Raw genomic sequence first — 22,221 nt, 5'->3', positions numbered from 1 at the left:
TTCAAGGCACTTTCCAACTGAATTCATTCACTTAGTTAACAGATTGAGCTATGTGACACACCAGCCTAGGCACTTAAGAGACATCAGGGAATAAAACAGGCAAAAATACTTTTCCTTAAGGAGCTTAAAGCCTAACAGGAGAAGAAACCTTAGAAAAGTAATATATACTCTCCAAACCTAAGTTTTCACAACTGAAAAGTGGAGATAAATGTACGACTTCATAAGATGGTATATTTGTAAATGTTCACCAGAGAAACAGAACCAATAGAATGCATATATGGTTAGGATTCATATATAATATGAATTTAATGCATATGAATATTTATTCTAGGGAATTAGCTCATGTGAATATGGAGGCTGACAGTTCTCTAGATCAGCAGTCAGCAAGGTGGAGATCCAGAAGAGTCAACAGTGTAGTTCCAGTCCAAAGGCTGACAGGTTCAAAACCTAGGAAGAGCCAATGTTTCAGTTTTTATTTGAAGTCAGGAAAAAGTTAATGTCCCAATTTGATGATAGTCAGGCAAAAGTAATTCTCTCTTATTTGGGGAAAAGTCAGTCTTTTTGTTCTATTTAGGACTTCAACTGATTAGATGGGGCCCACCCACATTGGGGAGAGCAATCTTCTTTATCCAGTCTACCAATTTAAACGCTAGTATCCAGACACACTGACACAGAAATATCTACAATTATGTGTGACCAAATATCTGGGCACCCTGTGGTCCAGTCAAGTTGATAATCCTCATCACAAATAGTGATGAGGATTATAAGAATTACTGTACATAAAGAACTTAGCATAGTGAGATCTCAAGAAATGATAGTTATTATGTGCATAAAGTATTTTTTCAAATCACTTCTTCAGTATTAAGAATGGAATCATAGCTCCCTAATGCTGACACAGTAGTTTTAGCACACTGCTGGAGTGAGACTCCATTTGTTCTTCAGTATTGGGAAGCAATCAAGTTCATGTAGCGTGTGGTTGTTAATAGTTATTTTTCTGCTAGTGCACATTTCAAGAAGCTGTGAAAATTTATTCTGTCTCACATGTGTGAGACAGGGAATCAACTATAGACACCTTGCTGCCATCTGGACAAGCCAACAGTGATGAAATAATAATGAAGGTGTCAGATTCTTTCAATATTTTTTGGTAGCACTTCCTTTTTCAAGAAAATATAAGATTTAGAAAGGTTTAAGAAAGACTGAAAAGTAAGAGTTTTTTTTTTTTTTTTTAAATACCTCTCCTTTGAACTCACTGCAAGAGTCATTTACTTTACTTACAGTTAGCTCAATAATTAACTATCATTTCAGGGCAGGACTGGCTCGTAATACTGCCAATAATTCATACATGTAAAAATGGCAGTTGTCTCATTTACTTGTTATGCCAACACTTGTCAAACTCAGCAATAGCTTTCAGCTCTGTTAAATGTGGTTTAAATGTGAGGGATCTAAAATGAAATTGAAGCACCCTGCATTTGATAATAAATCAAATATGAATTTAATACTTTACTCAAAGGTAGCATCGTTAGTAAGGTTGAAAGTAAAAATGACAGATTTTATGCTTTGACTGTGATGAGGGTTTAATTGGGATTCTGATTATCTTTTAAAGGTTGAGGTCTAATGATTTTTAAGAATTACATCTGAGAAAACTATTTTAGAGTAAATTACACTGAACTGCAATAATAAAAAATGAAAATATTTTAAAGAAAAATTACTTCTAGAGGAAGAACATGTATTTCCAATGCATAAAGTTTATATTTTGTTTTAATTTTTATTATGAAAAATTTCAACCTTATTAAAGATAGAAAGAAGACTAACATCATGTTTCCATTGCCTACATTAAAATAAAAAAGTATATAAAATATTTTGCAATATTTGCCTTATATGTCTTTTGAACTTCAGTTTTAAACTCCTCTCTGTATTTTTAAGGCATATTTTAATTAGATATAAAAGAAATCCTACCTTTTCTCAATGGATTGCTATAAGTGTGGAACAATTAAAAGCAGAAAATATTTTACCTTTTTTCCCCTAGAAACAGGTACCAACTCACCACAGTTGAGCAACATATGGAAATTAGTAGACTCTACTGCCATTTTTTAATGATTACTGAGGAACTAGACTGTTTCTATAGTTTTCTCTGGATATTTTCTCTAATTGCCTACCCTGAAATATACATTCTTCCCAGATAGGTGAAGGTGTGTGATAAGAATCTCAATAAGCAGAAGAAAGATATAATGCTATTTTAGGAAAGACTTTGACAAAGATAGTCCAGGACACTCCTGTGTACAAAAGGCAAATGAGATCTAGCTGACTGTGAAGATGGGGGAGTTTATGGCTTCTAGTGAAGGGTGAGGTGGCAGCGTTAGGGCCACGTGGATGACGTAAATCTTGGGTTTGATTCTTAGTAGTCATGTGCCTATGGGCAAATTACAGCTCAGCTAATCAGGTGCCTCCACATGCGTAATATGATTGTAATAATGTCTACCTCACAGAATTGTTTTCAGGATTAGCTACATAGGCAAGGACTTGTTTTGCATACTCAGTAATAGCAGCTAGTTGATGTTGTTTTTTAAATAGTGTGACAGGAAGATCATTCATAGGTTTGAAAGACATGGCGGGGGAGGGAGGAGTGTAAAAATCTCTCCTGCCCATTTATTCCCTGTGTGCCTTTGGGCAAGTTCCTCACTCTCACAAACCCCCAGTGTCCTTGGCTGGTAACTGGGTCTAATCATGTTTACTCCCATGGCATTGTTTTGGGATTTAGAGTTTTGGCTCACTCCAGTAAAGTGCTGGCTCTACCGGAGTGAGCCAAAACTCTAGATTTAGGTAGTAATAATGTTGTTGGCATATAGCAGATTACTAATAACTTATTGTAAGTCTACTCCTGAAAATCTGTTTAATTGACCTGTTTCAAGCTCTCAAGGTACATTTGCAGCTTAAAGATATGTGGTTTAGTCTTGGTATTTTTGCCCTCATTTTGATAAAAATGTAAAGGACAGGCATAATCAAGTTTAGACCAGAAAGCTAAATTTAGACTACAAAATTCTCAATAGGCCTGAACTACAGGTTAAAAACAACAAAATAAAATTTACAGAGGAAAAATTGATCAACATAGTAGATTTAGCTGACTATAGTTTTCTTATGAGTCAGTCTTGTGCCTGGCTCTTAAAAAATCGTGTATTCTATTTTAGGCTAGTTGATTGAGGTGTGAGTATGGATTAAGGCATATAAAGTTTGCTCTGTATTCAGATTGGTCAGACCACATCTGAAATTTTGTGCTTTTACCAGGACTCCACATTTTACAAAGGACACTAAAAAGCTAAGCAGGGTTTCTCAACTTTGGAACTATATTGACATTTTAGATCAGATGATTCTTTGTTGCTGCTCTGTGCACTGTAGATATTTAGCAACATCCCTGACCTCTACCCGCTAGATGCCAATAGAATTTTTATCCAAACCCTCCCACTTGTGTTTAACCCTTTTGTCCTTTCCTTAACTGAATGGGAAATATCTCATTAACATATGGCTTTCTAGACTTGAACACTATTAGGTCCTTCTTCTTGACTGTAAGGGCCATGAGAAAGTAGAATACATTACTGGGGGAATTTGAGTGTGACAAAGTTAACTTTTCTTCAGTGTGACAATCTGTTGGTATTTATTTCAAACCATCATAGTCTCTGCTACCAAAATTATCTTTAAAAGAGAAGCATTTATTCATGCTATATCCCTTCCATCTGGAATTTTTAAAATGTGGGGATTAATTTGAAATTCATACTATTTTCCTGAGGATGAGCAAAAAAATCAATTCTAAAATCTTTATTAAATACAAAGATCATGGGGCTAATTATCTAGGGAAGTCAGAGAAAGCCTCAGAAGATCCATGTGGGTATTGATGGTTTATTTTGGTGACTTAGATGTTTATCTTTAATTTTCATCTTTTAAGTAGAGTTGCCAGATTTAGTTAATAAAAATACAGGATGCACAGTTAAATATGAAGTTCATATGAACAAAGAATAATTTTTAGTATAAATATATCCCAAAGTCTGTACATGTATAATAAAATATTATTTGTTTATCTGAAATTTGCATTTAACTGGACATCCTGTATTTTATCTGGCAACCCTAGTTATAATGAGAGCACAGATGGATTAATCCTGAAGTTAATGCAGCTTAAGTTTATAGGGCTCCTCATTTGAAGTCTTTTTCTTTTTTAATTCTAATGTTGTATTTGTAATTTACAGTTTTCTCTTTAAAGACTCTTCTCCCTAATTATATAAACCTTAGGCTCCACAAAATCTTGATCTGCCCTTGCAGGGTAGTAATACGAAAAGACAGTGCAGACGAGATGAAGGAAGAAGTAAATTTAGTAGGCTCAAGAGGATGGTTGATGCCCTTGTCACATTTGGAAATTATTTTCCAGGAGACAATTATACAATCACTGGGCCTTGAGGCATCTTTGTAGTTGAAACTTCACTGTTACTATGTAGGCAAGAGACAGAGGCATAAGTTTTACACTGTGTTAATATAGGCTCAGTGTGAGTAATCTAAATCATTGGAGAAATTTAGTGAAACTTCTTTTTCTATGAATACAATCAACAAGTAAAGAATCAACAGTTTCTTTTTCATTCACCAAACTAATTCACCTGTTCAGATATTGTAGACTTTCATGCCTGAAAGAAATTTCAAAATGAAAATGAGAAAAGTGAAAGAGAAGTGGCCCCTAGAGGATTATATTTGACTTGGTGTTAGGGTCCATCTGCAGGAAAGGCAGAGCTCAACTTTTGTCTCTCTTGTTGATGCAATGTGCTGCTTTGTGTGATAAATCACAGAAGAGATGATTGAACTCTAGCGTGTTTAAGAAACCATGAGAGTGATAATCCTTTTAATCACATTGCCTGGTTCTCAGAGCCCACAGTTTGGGGTCACTGAAGGGTTCTTGACTGGGTTTTCAGATCAGATCTGTGGCTTCAGGGAGGACACAAACTGGGTAGAGAGTCCCCACTCGGTGTCTGATATCCATTAAAGAATCATATAAGGAAGTTCTCAACTCCTCTTCATTGAAGAAATTACTTCAGTAAACAGTGGCTGTGTGTCTCCTGTCTGCCAGACACTGTGCTAGGGATGGAATTGCTTTGAGTTTTCAGTATTCAACCGTGAATTGATTGAGTAAGCAAATGCTTTTAAAGTACTTACTTAGGGTTTTAGATATAGAAGTGAACAACACATATTTAGAAAAATAGAGCTTACTATGAGTAATACGTTACTGGATGTTTGTTTTTGATTTTTCACTCCTTTGCTTGTGCCATGTTCATGCCTCCCACTAGTATATGTGAAGTATACACTGCAACCCTATTGACTGGGCTTGACCGTGTGACTTGCTTTGGCTGCTGGAATGTCAGTGGGCATGATGCAGCAGAAGCCTCCTGTGCTACTGGTCATAGGAGAATAATGAAAACCCAAGAGAGAAAAATTACTGGTTGTGGTTGTAAGCCACTGAGACTTAGGGTTGTTTTTTATGCAGCAGTATAATGGAGACAGTTGATTAATACAGACAGTAAGACAAATATACACATAATATAACATAAGGTAGGTTGAGATATTTTTATAAAGAGATACAGAATGCAACATGATTTTCATTGGTGGGAAATCATACCTTTGACTGGTATCAGCAAATGTTTAGGAGAATCAATGTTTGAGCCAGGCCTTGAACAATTTCAACAGGCAAAAATATGGAGATTAATGAATTGTCCAAGTAATCTACATCTGTAGGTGGTGCTGAATTGATTCATTTATCAAAGATCTTTCTGTCCTGGGAAACTGAATATGGCGAGACATCCCAGGGAGGCTGTGAGACATGCCTGAGGGTGTTACGAGTCCCTATTTGACTCGAGCCTCCAAAGCTATCCCAGAGTCTCTCCAAGATCTTCCTTTTATTCATGGATGGAGGCTGGCAGGAAGTCCCAAATAGCTTAATGCTGTTTGCTCATATACCCCAGCAATCTGAAGCCAGCCAACAGAGCAGCCAAAGGCTTCTGGGGACCATTCTGCTCCATCTGGAGAACCACCCACCAGGTGTCTCAGATTCAGCAGTTATTTATTCCATGTTTCTGTTGTATTGTTTCTTCTTCATATAGTTTCTTCCTTATTCTTCTCAGAGACCTTTTGACATCAGTGTTATCATTTCCATTTTACTAGTGGTAGAACTGAGAACCAGAGAGGATAAATTACATGTCACACATCAACTGAATGACTGGTTACACCAGATCATTAGCTACCCAGTCTTTAACAGGAACATGGTCTTATTCAATATCCTTATGGAACTCACCTAGAAGCAACTCCAAAGTATACAGAGGGTTTTCAATCACCTTTATACATAAAAATAGTAATTATGAAAGCTAGGCTTGTTAAGTAAACCTAGATTTTCCAAGGGAAGTTCCAGAAATGAGTAGAGTAACATTATACTGAGCTAATCTGTGCTCAACTGGTTTTGCTTCTAAAAATTCTAGCCCACATAGGTCTCAATTCACCTATATAATTATTGGGACTTGGCTTAAGATTTGATTAGTTTTCAAATCACTTTTACAATTAGAGAGGAAAGAAAATTATTCACTGATTGATGTGATGACTCCATTCCTGGAGTCTTCAATCTGCTCTATTTATTTGTTCCCAGTCACAGTGCAAGAGTTTCATTCATTGTATTTTATAAGATTTTCTTCTTCATCTCACAAATAATATCTCTCCCTATGCAGGCTGCTGTGAGCATTATCTGTTAAAGCGTACCTGCTAGGGACCTTAAAATTGGAATTCAGAGCCTGGGAGCAGGGGGTCCTTTATAGATAGCCTAGGACTTTGAAATTAATTTTTCCTTATGATTCAACAAGGCTTGAATATTGTAACCTTGATTTAATATTTATTGAGCTCCCACAAAGTGCTAAGCCTTCAGAATACTGGATAAATTCCATTTTTTGGATTAAATTTCACCTGATTTAATTTGTCTTGCTTATACCTATTGAAGTACCAGCAATATTGTTACTGATAGGTCCATTTCACATGCAGTTTGGTCAAGTAATGAAGGAAAAGAAAAACACACACACTCATGCACACAACTATGAATGTTCTGCAGAAACACTGACTTGCCCATTGATTCCATACAACCTACAGCTCACCTTTTTCCTTGGACTGGGAAGACTATCAGAGACTGATGATACTTTGGTGTCTGATGTTATTCTAGAAGGTTAATAATGACAGTTGAGACTACATAGCCTTCCTATTATTATGCTAATCAACAAAACTACTTCAGGTCCACTTTGAAAATGAACCCTCTTCTCCATTGCACATAAACAATAATAATAACCTCAGTGTTCCCACTCAAATATTAATGTTGAATCATAACAACTTCTAATTTGAAGACAAATTATGGAGGGATTAATAAATACAAATGATTGTCTTCTTTAAAAAGTTCTTTCCCTTTGTAGATAAGTTATAGCCATTTATCATCAGCAGCTCGTCTGTAAAAGTGTCTTGGTGGTCCCAGGCCTGCATTTAATGTCAGAGAAACAACAGGCAATATTCAAAGTCAATAGAACCAAACATCTCCAGTTCAACAATGTGGAACTGAAGATCATTAGCAGATTGAAAAATTACAAAATAAAGTTTCTAAAGATATTTGGAACACTGAGCATTCTGCATAATAATCCTTAATAGGACTAGCGGTCAGTGTTCCATAGAATATCTACTTTGAAATTAACTTGTGGTGCTTTATTTTTAGAACCTGATTCTTTGTTCATTGTGGTTTGGGACAGGCCAGATGTTAGTCCAATTTCTAGTTCTTTAGCACTGAAGTTGTAGATGCAATAAAAAGAAAACTCCTTAGCCTGAAAAAATGAACTCATTAAAATGCCCTTGCATGAGACATAAGGAATATTAACAGGATAAAAGTAAAATTAAAGTTCTAATATTTTTCTCCAGCATTCCTCTTAGCATCCTGGTGCATCATCTTAAAAATCCCTGATGTAAACAAAGCCCATTTTTGAGGTGACATCTTTAGATTCTTCAGCTCAACTTTGTGGTGTTTTAGATGATCTGGAGAGATACCAGATTTTTTTTTTTTGAGATCCCAGAATTTGAATTTCTTATTACTATATGATTAAGCTCAGGTCAGTAGTCATTCTTTTTTGTTTCTAGAAGATGACTGTTATAGAAACTTAAATCTAAACACATAAATATTAAAAAAAATGAGCATATACCTCCATCTCTATGTGGGTGACAGGAGAAGCAGAGGAGGCCAGTTTGCAGAGAAAGAAAGAGAGGGAAGAATTCAGCTAGAGGAAATGGAACAGATTCTAGAGTTGGGGAGCCAGCCCATGTCCCTGGTTCTGTTGTTTTTGAGGTCCAGATGTGTTCTAAGGCTGTGTAATAAAATCCTGTGCCACTATACCAGATTTCCACTTTTGAGTTTAAGCTACTTTGAATGGGTTTTAGGACATACTTCTAACCAAAGAGCTTGTAGGAGGAAATTGAGCAGCTTCCAAAATTTAGAGCACTTGGAGAGTGTAGCAGATCACTCACTCTGGGTTCTGACCTTGTGAAGAGGAGAAATTTAATACGGGCAGAAGTGACACTGCTGTGTGAAGCTCACTGTCAATAATTTAAGTTCTTTAGTTCTGTAAGTAAATAATTGGTTTATACTTTCCCATATGTAAGATTTTTTTGAATTCCTGCTTCTAAAAGAGAAGATTCACTTTTAATAAGAGATTTTCTGGAAGCAGAGTCATCTGAACATAACTTTAATTGTCATAATAACTCTGTCTGTTGTAAAACGTTGAGGTTCTTGCTTCCCACCAGTGGCCTTCTTTAGTCAAATGCCCTGCTTACTTTCTCTGTCTGGCAGTGGTTGTTTTGGGGACAGGACTCAACAGGGCTAGCGAGAAGCCTCGGGCAGCTTTTTCTTAGTAGTAATTTAGTGGATTACATACAGAAGGTTGAATAAAATGTTTATATAATTAATATTTTAAGTTGATTCTTAACCATTTTCATTTCCAACCCAAAGGTTTTCTTAAAACTTCCCTTCAAAGGGAAGGAATGAGTGAAAACTGCAGTGGTCACAGTGCTCAGGCTTCTGCTGTTCCTGCTCTGACCAGTACTACAGGTGGCCAGTCCATGCTGAGCATTTTGGCCGAAGGCAGCTTCCAGAGCTTCCTTAGAACCCACCTGCTGTCCTCTGCACTGAGATCAAATGAAGTGTGATGACACCTACGTGCCCTAGCGGACTCAGGGCAGAAGTCATCTTGTCTGGATGCCCCATCCCCCTAGTTTTCCCTTGCCCGGCAGTAGTCGAGGAATTTTAACCTCTCAGAGGAATGAGATCAGACATTGAACAGTTTTATTAGAGAATGAGAGAAAAAGTAAAATCCAAGCAAAACTGAAAGGGTTTTAAAAGGGAAAATAATTTCTCTGCCTGAGCCATTTCAAACAGATTCTGGAAAGAGAACACAACTATTCTTACTAACATGCTTTGCAAGAATTGAAGGAGGAGGTGAGAAACATTTCTTGATATTTCATAGTGGAGACTGAGTCTCCCTCTCCGTTCAGGGTCTTCTTCTAAATTGTGCATGGCAGTGCTCTCGGAAAAATGATCATTACAAGGTGATTTTGAACCAGGGATCATATGTTTTTGCTTTCTGATTTCTTCTCTGAACTTTCAAATCATTCTGGAATTAAGATAATAATATTAATACAGTAGTTCCTCTGAGCTGCTTTGGGACTAATTTTTTTTTTATATTTTATTTTGAGGATTCACTTTCATTTATTAAGTTCTATTAGGTGACAGGTACTTTTCTAGATGCTGGGGATAAAGTAGTGAACAGAGATAAACAATATCTTTATTATGCTTAAATTCTGGAACATATAGAAAAACAAGTATATAATAAAAGATAGGTATAAAGTTTTTTCACAAAATTATGATTGACTAATGTGATGAAGTGACTGTGTGGCTAAATTAGGTGGCAAAAAATAAAATCTAAAAGAAGAGAAGGAACCAGTCCTGGAAAGACCTCTGGTAAGAGCATTCCAGGGAGAAGAAATAGCTAAGGCCAAGCACTAAAGCCAAAATAAACCAGTTGTGTTTAAGGAATAGTAAGAGGCTGGAACACAGTGGGAGAGACAGAAGCATGGAGAAAGATGAGCTGGACAGGTAGGCATAGGGTAGACCAACCAGGTAAAGAAATTTAGATTTTGCTCTGGTGCAATGACAATTCCTTGAAGAATTCTAAAAGGAAGGATGATATGACTTGAAGGAAGTTATTGTATTTTAAAAATCACTCTGCTCCTTTGGCAAGCAAGCAACACAGCATAGAAACCAGTAAGGAGTGTCTTTGAATTGTTCACACAATAGGCAATAATGGCTTGAATTATGATATTTGTGGGAACCATAGAGTACATACACAGGCTCTGGAAATGCCTTTGAGGTTGAATTGATAGGATTTGTCAGTGTATTACACAGTTGGGAGTGTGTGTGTGTTCACATGCTGATACACATGCATGTGAGAGCATGCACACTTTGGGATGGGCACAGGTAAGAGTGAAGGAAGATAATTCCTAAACTTTTAGCTAGAAAAATTGTGCAACAGGCAGTCAAGTGAGTAGAAAACCAAAAGACACTAGCATCACAGCATCTAAAAAATCAGTGCATTTTGGGGGCCAAATACGTCCTAAACTCTTGAGGTCAAAAAAAGTTAAAAAGAAGTTAGTGTTGATTGGAGATGCAGGTCATTGCAGACCTTGATATAAAAAAGAAAAAATAAGTCTTCAAGGAGGTTGGAGACAATGTCCTCCTGCTCTGCTTCCTCATTTGTCTTGTAAGATGTAGTTAAAACCAAGTTTAGAGGGGGAATTTATAGACTAAAAAGTACATATTAGAAAAGGAAGCTAAAAATTAGTTGAGCATCCATTTAAAGAATTTAGGAAAAAGAACAAGAAAACCAGTCTAAAGAAAGCAGAAGAAGGAAATGATAAAAGATTAGAAATTAAAGAAATCAAAAGGCAACTTCCAGCAGAAAGAATAAACAAAGGCAAAAGTTATTCCTTAAAGCTAAAGACATTGACAAACTTACAGTGAGAGTGATAAAGGGGGAGGAAAAAAAAGAAGGAACAAGTGGACAATATTAGGCATGAAAATATATTGCAGACACACTAAAAAGAGGAGCGTATTTTGAGCACCTCTGTGTTGTAAACTTGAACATTTTGATGAAATAAATAAATTTATAGACATAAGCATAGAAAAATTAATGTTCCTTATTAAAGAAATCAAATAATTGAAAACTAATGTACAAATAAAAATTTTCAGGTGGTGAAATAATGAAAACTGTCCCACTGAATTCAGGAACACGGCAAAGATACACACTTTCATGATTTTTACTCATAACAGTGTTCAGTCTTATTTAGTACAGTAATGAAGAAACAACCATAACTAAAGATTAACATGGAAGAAATAAAATTGTCATTAATATAGATTAAATGATTGTATACACAGTAATTCCAAAATAACTAACAAATGAATTATGAGAAACAATAAGAAAATTTAGCAGGATTGCAGCTCCAAGGCCAATAGTCACGAATGTATCTGAAAATCAGAAGCAAACAGAGGGCAACCAAGGGGAATATTAAAAAAATCACAAAAAACTGCCAAGGAGATGTTGTCAACACTCCAGCCAGAGCAGAAGTAGCAGGTACTGAGTCAATGCAAATGGAGACCAAACTCTGAGCTAGTGGGGCCACCATTTTTCCAAACCAAGGAAGGTGGCTCAATTGCCAGGAGCCAAGGGCCCGTCAAGCCTGGGGCGAACTTCTCCGGAGAGGGAACATCTCCTGAGTAGCCTATTTTAAAATTTCTCAAAATTATTCAGAGATGGTTCCTGATTCTAATGCAGTTGCCAATATGAAGATTTTCTCATCTCTTTCCTGCTGATTATATCAAATTCATTAAGATGTCTTGATTGTAAAACAAGGCACTCCATTATTTTAGGCACTAATAATAGTGATACATGCTAATTAAGCAATGACACAATGTTTTATTTTCAAAGTAGGATTTTGTTGTTTACTCATTGAGAGTTCTCTTAGACATTTGGTCACAGATTTTTAAAAAATATATCCCTCTTGTGCATATCTAAAACCAAAAATTATAAGTAAAGAAAATTGGTAAATATTGCTAAAACTTGCTCACATTTGGAGGTCAACATTTCAACTCAGCAGTGTCCTCTGTATTTTTTGCACATGGTATTATAACGTATGTTATTATGAGCACTGTAGCTTTTCTTAAAAGCACTTTGAAGTTTCTTCCAAGTTACTAACTTACAAATTTTGAGGCTTTTTTCTATTTGACTAATTAATATTTTATTTTATCTTCACTGAATCATGAATCAGTAGATATTAAACAGCTTCTGTTCAAAATCAGCATTCAATTTCTGACAAACTGATGCTTTCTGTCTTAATGATCCTTTCACATGATTGGTAGATATATCAGTCATATCAGCCCTTTGTTATTTGGAAATGTCTTTCATTGATTTTCATGAGTTTTACACTTTGTCTTGTCTCCAGTTGTATTGCCTTGGCCTACAGTACCAACAGTATACAATTCATTTGAATGTATGACAATCTGTATTGCTATGACCGAGTTTGCATCCACATAAATAGACAATGACAATTTGTAATAATTTCACCTGGTCCACACATCTATAAACTCCATTGGTTTCAGAAATGTTAAAATGTTAAAAACTTCATTTTTCAATCCATACAACATGTATTTACTGCTTCTGTTCTGGCTCCCTTTGCATAGGAAAAGTTCCACATGTAACAACATAATTATTGCTTTACAATGACATTATTGTTTTATTTACCAAACATGTATTAGCTAATTTATGTTACAGAAACACATAGCAAAGCAGAATCTGTTAATTTTCCCATTTTCCCTTACAACTAGTAAGTGACCATGTGACAATTCTGTCCAATGAGATGTAAATGGATTTTTGCTCAGGTTTTCTAGAAATGTTTTTGAATTCCAAAGTGATGCAGGAAGCTGGTATGGTGCTTACTGCACATATCTGGCTTTGAATGTAGACATGTCTGGAGCTGTTGTATCATCTTGCAACAACTGGGTGACATGTATGTGAGTAAGAGCCAACAGAAGATGGTAGAACAGAATGATAATATACTGGGGTCAGGGTAGTTTCAATGAGCAAAGTAATTCCAGCAACTGCCCACCTCTAATTTTATGTGAGAAAAAGAAACTTTTATTTGTTTAAGCTTCTATTAGTTGGAGTATCAGTTATCCATAGTTAAATGTTTTGCTAATACAACTTGTCCTTTGAACATTTTCAGAGCTCTAGGTTTCTGCCTTGGTTTCCACTCTTAAATAATCTTCCTGATGGCATATATATACAATGGAATATTACTCAGCTATAAAAAGGGATGAGACGGAGCTATATGTAATGAGGTGGATAGAACTACAGTCTGTCATGCAGAGTGAAGTAAGTCAGAAAGACAAAGACAAATATTGTATGCTAACTCACATATACGGAATCTAAAAATGGTACTGATGAACTCAGTGACAAGAACAAGGACGCAGATACAGAGAATGGACTGGAGAACTTGAGGTATGGGAGGGGGCGGGGGAGTGAAGGGGAAGCTGAGATGAAGCAAGAGAGTAGCACAGACATATATATACTACCAACTGTAAAATAGATAGTCAGAGGGAAGTTGTGGTATAACAAAGGGAGTCCAACTCGAGGATGGAAGATGCCTTAGAGGACTGGGGCAGGGAGGGTGGGGGGGACTCGAGGTGGGGGGTAGTCAAGGGAGGGAGGGAATACGGGGATATGTGTATAAAAACAGATGATTGAACTTGGTGTACCCCCCAAAAAATAATAAATTAAAAAAAATAATCTTCCTGAATTACTCTTATCACTCCTCTTCTTTGGGAGGTTTTTCCATACTAACTTGCTAGTCTTAGACTCTCCAGGTCTTGTCTGCCCCCAGTTACCCAAGTCCTGTGGATTGACTGCCAGTTTAGTTCCCTTTCACACTGCAAACATTGGGATTAACCATTCCCAGAGTTGTTCTATACTTCTTAACTTCACTGTGTATCTTTTGCTTACTTGCAAGGAATAATCTTTCATAAAATTTATTTCAACTGACCAACACCAGTATGTGCAATCTGTTTTGCCTTCTCTGGAATACTGAGTGAGCAAAATGCCCCCAAATAAGATTGTAGTGCAGAATCTTAGATTCAATACAGAAAAAATTTCTTCAGGTAGGTTTGAAATAAAAGTCTCCAAGGTGGAGCATTAAGGTGGCTATTCCCAGGAGAAACACCAGAAATCATGGGAGATTGAGCTTCTGGTGTGGGCAAAATAAGTTTCATTGCCTTCAGGTTAGAGCAGATTAATAGCCATGGTGGCCTTTATTGCTGTTCCATGGCCTGGGGACAAATTCTTGGCGTGTAACTCTTCCAATCAAAGTTCTCAGGCAGTAGGTAAAGGCACAACTTACATTTGCTGACTAAAATTGGACTTTTGCAGGTTTAAATTTAATGTCACAGAACCTATGTCAAGATATTTATTTCAGTTTCCTGCTGAGAAAATAAAAATTCTCTTGGCATTTTTTCTAATTTTCTTCTGTTAATGAAGAGGAAAAATTGAGAAAGTAGTATAACTCTGAAAATTATTTTGTTATTTGCATTTATAACTAAATAGATCTAGATCATAGCAATACTAATAAGGTTTGAAGAACTTAAATTTCTCTACAAATTTTTAAAGACCAGAAGATGAATGGAAAATTAATATAAGTTTTGACATTGCCGTGTTTATCAATGTGGAAAAGCTGTGGGCTGCTAAAATATTTAAGCAATGTGTATATATTTAGAATATTAAAAGTCCTGGGGTTTCTTTAGTTGCATGGCTAATTGAGAAGCTCTGGAATAACCAGTCTCTTTGATCAGAGACCTCTTGGGTGAGAGAATGAAGAGAACTGTGGAGTTCTTGGCTGGGTTTTGGAACACAAGTATTAAAATACTTGAAGTACAGGAAGGAATGATGGCTGTTCAAAAGACTTGAATTGCAAGGAGGAATGATGACTCTCTGTTGCTGAAGAAGGAAGGCCGCATTGAGCCTATCCTATCTGAAGAGAGTTGAAACGTCTAATTCAATGTCTGTTCAGAGAACAAAGTTTGTAATTAACAGAGTATGGCACTGAGAAGTGCCAATCAGCTCCACTCTAACCCAGCTCCAGGCAATCCCTGATCAATTATTTAATGTAAGTGGCTGTACAATAACTGAAAGTTTAAGAGTATCCTTTGAGTTCGTAAGTCTAAGGGGAATGAACTCTTTTCCATCTTACTAAGTAGAAAGAAGTCAATGTGAGCAATGATGGAAGAAGAGATAAAACGTCACCAAGAATATAGTATATAAGCCATAGGCTCCCTCCCAGGAAAAGGAAGGGCACTTGTGAAGCTTGAAAGGATTTACTTGGGATGGAGCAAGAAATCAAACATGGTTCAAATTAAGAGCATTCTAGCTTCATCTCCACATTGGGGAATTATAAACAACTTTTAACTCTTTGCTAGAATAAAGTGTACTGCTAAGAGAATATTTATTTCTCTTTAAAAAAATCTATTTCTTGCCTACATGTTGTATATAATATCTACTTGATATTACCATCTTAATATACTACTATTTTAATAATGTTGGCCAATAATTTTTTTTTTTTCTTTTCAAAAGTGAGAAAGAGAACCTCCAGTTTAGGAAAGGTAGTCGAGGCAGGAGATACCTCGTCCTATGACAGTATTAGATTGCTCCAAGAGAATAATCAAAAGGGGATTGTTTTGAGAAGTAAACACAAAGATCCTCCCAACTTTACTTTCAGAATTTACTGACATTGAATTGAAAGGAAATTGGATTTTAGGAAATAAATGCCCCATTTTCTAGTGCTCTACATACTTTCCTTATTCAGTTTTATAGCAAAGTAATTTTGATAAAGGCAAAGATAGAATAACCTCATTAATATCTTAATATCAAAGGATCAGTTTCTGATCTACTTTATATGCAATGAAAATGTATTTCAGTTAATACTTAATCAGCTTCTTGACAATGTAAACTAGGTATCTTACTCTGTGTGTGTGTGTATATATACACATATATATCTTACAAAAGTCAATTTTGACCCTTCGAGCTGATGGCACTGATTTGACAGCATTCAGCAGTTTTTGTTTCAGAGTCTGACAGTAATATCTGACTTAATAATTTAGAGGACTTGAATATTCATAGTACACTTCTCACAAAGTTTATTCATAGTAAATGTGGGCTCAAGACATTCTTTCCATATAGATTATTTCTCTGGAACACTATTTGAACCAAAAGAAGAAAATGTGTGCTCTTTTAATTTATCGCCACAATATAATAATGTTAAATGAAAAGATATTGATAAAGCCTAAGGAAATTTTACTTAAATAGCAAACTAGATGATCATAAGATAAATATTTTAGGTGAGGTATAAGGAATTCATTCCACTCTTCAATTTAATTTGCTCCTCAGTATTAATTTGCCAGGGTTTGATTATACATGTAATTTTAAAAATGAAATTTTATGAATATAAAGTTAAATTGGAGTGAGTAGCTTTTAGTTCTGTAAATGACTTAATAATATGTACATTTTATTGTATTTCAATTATTGAATTTTCTGGGAAATGTTCTAGTAGAACATTAACGTATTGTAGTCTGGCTTTATTTCTTCTCCACCTAAGCAGATTTCTAGATATCCTGTCATTGGTTTCCATAAAGATGATCAGAGAAGTAAAGCACTGTAAAATTATTCAGACACACTGGTCCCTCCTCTTTTTTAAAAGTAGGAATTCTGATGAATCCACTGAGAGGTTGTAGAATCAGTGATCATAGCCAATGAGAAATAGAGGTGTGGAAACATTTTTCCTACTTGTTTTGTACTCTTTGCACAAAAGATATCAAATTAATCTGTATTGATGAGTAGCATGCTGTGTATCATTTTGTAAGTCTTTAAACACATCCCTATGTTTTGTGGATATTAATATTTTCTCTCCTTAGCTTTTCTTAATACCGTAATGCTAATTTTAAAAAACTTGAAGAATCATGCCAGACTTAAAAAACACTATAAAATTTTCTAAATATTGATCTGAGTAGTGAGTACAAAAACTTATAAACTCTCATAACTAATTTCAAAAAGAGTTTCTGTGAAAGAGCTCTAGGCACTGGTTATCCCATATTTAAAAAGGAAAATCTATCTCTTTTAATTTCAGCCTACTACTTTTTGCACCAAATGTTTACCTATTAGTTTTAACCACCACAGATGATTTTCTAACTTCATCAATCTATCATATTGATTAATTAATATTTTGCTGTAAAGAAGCATTTTTCCATTAATTAATTAATATGTCTATGCACTTAGATTCTTATTTCATCACATATATTGGAATGCATTATATCCATATGTATCTTGATGCTCACATTTTCATAAATTCATCCTACATCTGAAAATAATCAAGAGAGTAGTTACTTTTCCCAGAACACTTCAGCAAGTAAGGGAAAGACCATGCAGGTTCATCCTTATTTAAGCCTCAGCAGTTTACATGTGTAGAGTCATTAAGTCTAACTTGAGTCAACACTTAAGTAGGATGTTTTTCTTTTGCTTTTTTTTCACAAAATGTTCTAAATTCCGTTATGTTAGATTACTTTTAAAACATGAATCCTGGGGAATATAATCCTGCAGAGGTTGCAGCCTCTTGGTAGACTCCTCATGGATAATTTTATACATAGCGATTGACCCTCATATTGAGAAATACGATTTTAAGAGACATACACAATTATTTTTACACATTCGTTTGGCTGTGTATATGTAGATTTTATTTGGTTTATGACTGCAGTTACTTTCAGTAGAAGAAACAACTATTGATAGATAGGCGAAAAAAAAAAGATTGATGGTCTCCATAGTTAACATCAAAATGCTTCTGGAATGTTAAAAAATTCATCCTCATTTTTAACACCACACCTCCTTAAATTTAACATTTAGGCATTGGTAAAATTATTAGAGAGCTGTAAAAATGCAAATGCTTCTTTAAGTTTTTTCCCCAGCATGAACATTCTAGAGCAAATGTGCTATGGAACTGCTTTCTATGTGTAGATAATTGAAATTACATATTGCAAGATATGGGTTAGGAGATTATTTTTGATAGGTATTAGGGGGTAATTTTGGTATATCTTAAATTTTCCAGGTAGAAAAGATAAAGCAGAATGAGGATAAGAGTGGACCTGAGGACATTAGAGGAAAACAAATGTACATTTTAGGGGTGATCACCTAAGGCAGAAATAAAGTTGGGGCAAAACATCAGGAGAAACAAATGAGGTATAGAAGGTTGAAACTGAAAAAAACTTCATCCACCCCATATTTTGCATAGGGCTGATCTTGCTCTTTTCACATTTGCCCCTTGACTTCATGATGTGCTCGAAGTCTTTGATTCAATAGAGCAACTCTATCTCTGATTGCTATGTGCAAAGATGTTGGCCTGGGTTATTTTTCCTAATCTGTCTACTTCTATGATAAATTGCTCAAGTTGTGATTAATTGGGTCCTTAAATCATTCCTTTACCAGTTGTTTCACTGAAGTTACTGGTGTATCCCTTACTTGAACTTTATCATGGTGCATGTCCCGTCCAAGCAAAAATGTATTGTGACTACTACTGTATTACATATTTGAAAGTTGCTAGAGAGTAGATCTCAAAAGTTCTCAGCACAAGAAAAAAAATTGTAATTGTGTATTGTGGTAGACAGCAACTAGACTTACGGTAATGATCATTTCTCAGTGTATACAAGTACTGAGTCATTATGGTGTACACCTAAAACTAATATAATGTTACATGTCAATTTTATCGTAATAAAAAATAGAAAATGTATTATCAGGAATGTTAGACTGGTTATATTTTAGGACCTCAGTCATCATACTCAATTTTTAAGAAAAATGTTAATGTGACTTATCAACGTGGTAAGAACAGATGCATTAATAACTGTCCAAGCTGATAAATATGCTAAAGATAATTTCAACTGAATTTTTATTTGAGCTTTACAGAATGATGTGAAACTATCTTAACTAAATGTAATAAATTTGGGGAAGGGTTGATGTTTGCAATCAGAAGATGGCTTTCAATCTAGAAGAGTTGTTTAATAAATTAAATCTTTTGGGACTATGATTTCGTAACCACGTTCCTAGCTTGGTGCCTAGTGCTCACTAATTTGCTGAGGAGAAAAATAAAATAATTAGTACAAGAGTTGAATAGCTTTTAGCTTTAGTCACTGTAAACAAAAATGATCACTATTTTAAAGATGTGCTGAATTTCAAAAAGCACATTAAGGAATATAAATTAAGCACAAAATAAAATGCTGATGGTTTAGCAACAGAAAGGGATAAAACTTTTGTTTGAAATTAATAATGCTTTGTGTTAACTGCAAAGTAGCTACTTTTCAGTTATGTACATTAAAATTATTTTTATGTTTTATGAATTTGGAAGGAAACAGATTTAACAATATGCAATTAGATTTTTATCTTTGGAAATTGCAATTTTTGCTAAAAAGCAAAGAACTGAAAAGACTTGTTAGAGGTTGGACAAAATACTAACCTCTAACAAGTTATTAGGGTTTTAATGTTTTTTAGAACACGACTATGTTCATATTTTTATTATTTTCATTGTCATAAATAAAATCAAGCAAGTTAGCTTTCCCTTTCAATTATATACTCTTTTGATATTTTGGTGAATTCACTTGCATTTAATAAGACCAGCATATTTTCCTTGCAAATTATACATTAATAAAAATGACATTTATAATGTGCTTTTTACTGCTCAATATTAGGATTTTTATTGGGTTGTATATGCCCAAATTGTTAAGTTTGGATTTCCAAGTTTGTATAGTGCAACTCTGAGATAAAGTATATGGATAATCCGTAGAGAACAAAATTTCCCTCAACTCTCCTGTATCCTGTTTCTGTATAGACAGAATCACAGCATTAAAACTAAAAAGCAACCATATTTTAGGCACTTATTCAATTAATATACATTTATTGAAAGCCTCCCAAGGGCTATCTATCTTAATCATATTTTAACTCTTTGCAAATCTTGTTTATCCCTCATGTGTACTGTTGCTATTTGTAATTTGAATATTATGGTTCTCCAACCCCACACCAAGAATGTGATGTAATTTTGGTGATCAGAATTTGGTGATTGTAGATAGATTCTAATGAGACCCTATTGCCTTTGCATCCTGATATACCACATTTTGGCTTTATGTGGGTAGTTAAGATAAAATAATTTTTTCCTGTGCTTAACCATCCTCTGAATCTATGTATGACCTGATTCTCATCTTTTTCAGTATGTGTAGCAATGGTGAGTAAAGCATAAGCGTTCACTGATTGGCCACTGTATCAATTTCTGTGAAGAATTCCAAAGGATGCACATAATAATACTGACAGACAACAAAGGCAAATGAGCAAACAGATAGACACATCTCTGTAAACTGAGTTCATGCATGCAAGAATTGCAGCTGTGCAGAGATGATATTCCTGGATCCCAAATGATTTTTGGAGTGCTTACTTTAGGTGACCTTGAGGCTTGTTAGAGGGTGTGTTAAAAAAAAAAAACTTGCATGAAAGAGATAAATACTTTATCAGAGCTGCAAATTAAAGGAACTGAGAATCATGGATAAATTGAGCACATAAATCAACACATATTGTTAAATCAATTAATGATGCAGATTTGCTTGACAATAGTGGAGAGTACAAAATCCACATAAATACACTTAAGGGCAGGGCAATTTGGGGAAAGAATAACTTATGAGTAAACGATGATTGAAAACTAAGCTGGAATTCTACAATGGAGAATGACCATATCAAGAGCACTTAGAGAAAGTGACTTTTGTTATTGGTTTATTTATGCTTGGATAAGAGAGTCTGAAAACATAGAGGGCAGTTAATTTGGATGCATCAGGGACTATGGAATTGGAAAGACCTTGGTCCAAATCTCAGTGAGGCCACTTACTACCTAAAGGCTTACGGGGGAGGGACAACAACTTGCATGTGTTTCAGCATGTTAATCTGTTAAATGAAGGATTATGTCTACTTTTTAAGGTGAGGTTTAGAATTTGACAAGTATTTGATGTTCTTTGTGAGCATCTTTTTTATGATTAAAGTCAGATCAGCTCATGATTTATTTTATGGCTATGGAAAAAAATAGAAAAGGTAAAGATTTGAAAAAGTTATGAACATTGGGAAAAAGTGGTTAAAAAAACTCCAGATATGACAATAGTATTATCCTGTGTAAATGGAGTAATCCTGTAGCAGTAAGTATATCAGGCAAATTAGAACAAATGGTTGGATGAAAAAACAATGGTTTATACTCCATAGTTTATAAACATAGATTTGATATGTAAGACTGAGACATAGCCTGGCTTTGGTATCAGGGTAATAGTGGTCTCACAGAATGAATTTGGGAGTTTTCCCTTCTCTTCAACTTTTTAGAGTAGTTTGAGGAGCATAGATATTTACTCTTCTTTATATCTTTGTTAGAATTCCCCTGTGAAGCTGTCTTGTCCTGGACTTTTGTTTGCTGGGAGTTTTTCGATTATTAATTCAATTTCACTACTAGTGATTAGTTTGTTCAGATTAACTACTTCTTCCTAATTCAGTCTTGAAAGTCATCTCTGCTCACCACTATACCACCAATGCTGCACTTCCTGATTCAGTTTTGGAAGATTGTAAGAATTTATGTAATACTTTCAGATAAATCTGACAAAAGTTGTACAGAAACTACAAAATGTTGCCAAAGGAAATTAAAGTAGATCTAAATTATGTAGTGGCATCCTTTGTGGTTGAATGGAGGAAAATGGGGTTTTCACAGAGAAGTATGAGGAATTTTTATATATTGACTATTTAATTATAATGATGGTTTCATAGGTTTATACATACATCAAAAGAACAAATTATATAGTTCAAATATGCCAGTTATACTTTAATAAAGGTATTATTATTATTAATTACAACCAGATTTCTTCATTGAAAGACTTGCCTTAATCACTGGAAACCAGACTTCAAAACACTGAAAAAATACACCTTTCACTGCCAACTTTTGACACTACTGAGACTCTTTCAAAGTAGGCTTTGGTGC

At 34.9% G+C, this 22,221-nt stretch overlaps 2 protein-coding genes across 2 annotated transcripts in view; both read left to right on the top strand.

Annotated features, from left to right (window-relative positions):
• LOC130835573 (thiamin pyrophosphokinase 1-like) overlaps window positions 1-9,240 on the top strand; it is a 65,004-nt gene extending 55,764 nt beyond the window's left edge. The window contains exon 3 of the mRNA XM_057707200.1: window positions 9,044-9,240. Coding sequence (XP_057563183.1) covers window positions 9,044-9,240 — 197 coding nt within the window. The remainder of the gene's footprint in view (window positions 1-9,043) is intronic.
• A 923-nt stretch (window positions 9,241-10,163) lies between these two features.
• LOC130835572 (centrosomal protein of 152 kDa-like) overlaps window positions 10,164-22,221 on the top strand; it is a 31,868-nt gene continuing 19,810 nt past the window's right edge. Inside the window, 1 exon segment of the mRNA XM_057707199.1 lies at window positions 10,164-10,186. Coding sequence (XP_057563182.1) covers window positions 10,164-10,186 — 23 coding nt within the window.

This window comes from Hippopotamus amphibius, chromosome 14 (genome assembly GCF_030028045.1).
Source record: "Hippopotamus amphibius kiboko isolate mHipAmp2 chromosome 14, mHipAmp2.hap2, whole genome shotgun sequence".
Taxonomy (NCBI): Eukaryota; Metazoa; Chordata; class Mammalia; order Artiodactyla; family Hippopotamidae; genus Hippopotamus; species Hippopotamus amphibius.
The sequence above is the reverse complement of the archived record's forward strand: the minus strand, read 5'-3'. Positions and strand labels throughout refer to the sequence as shown.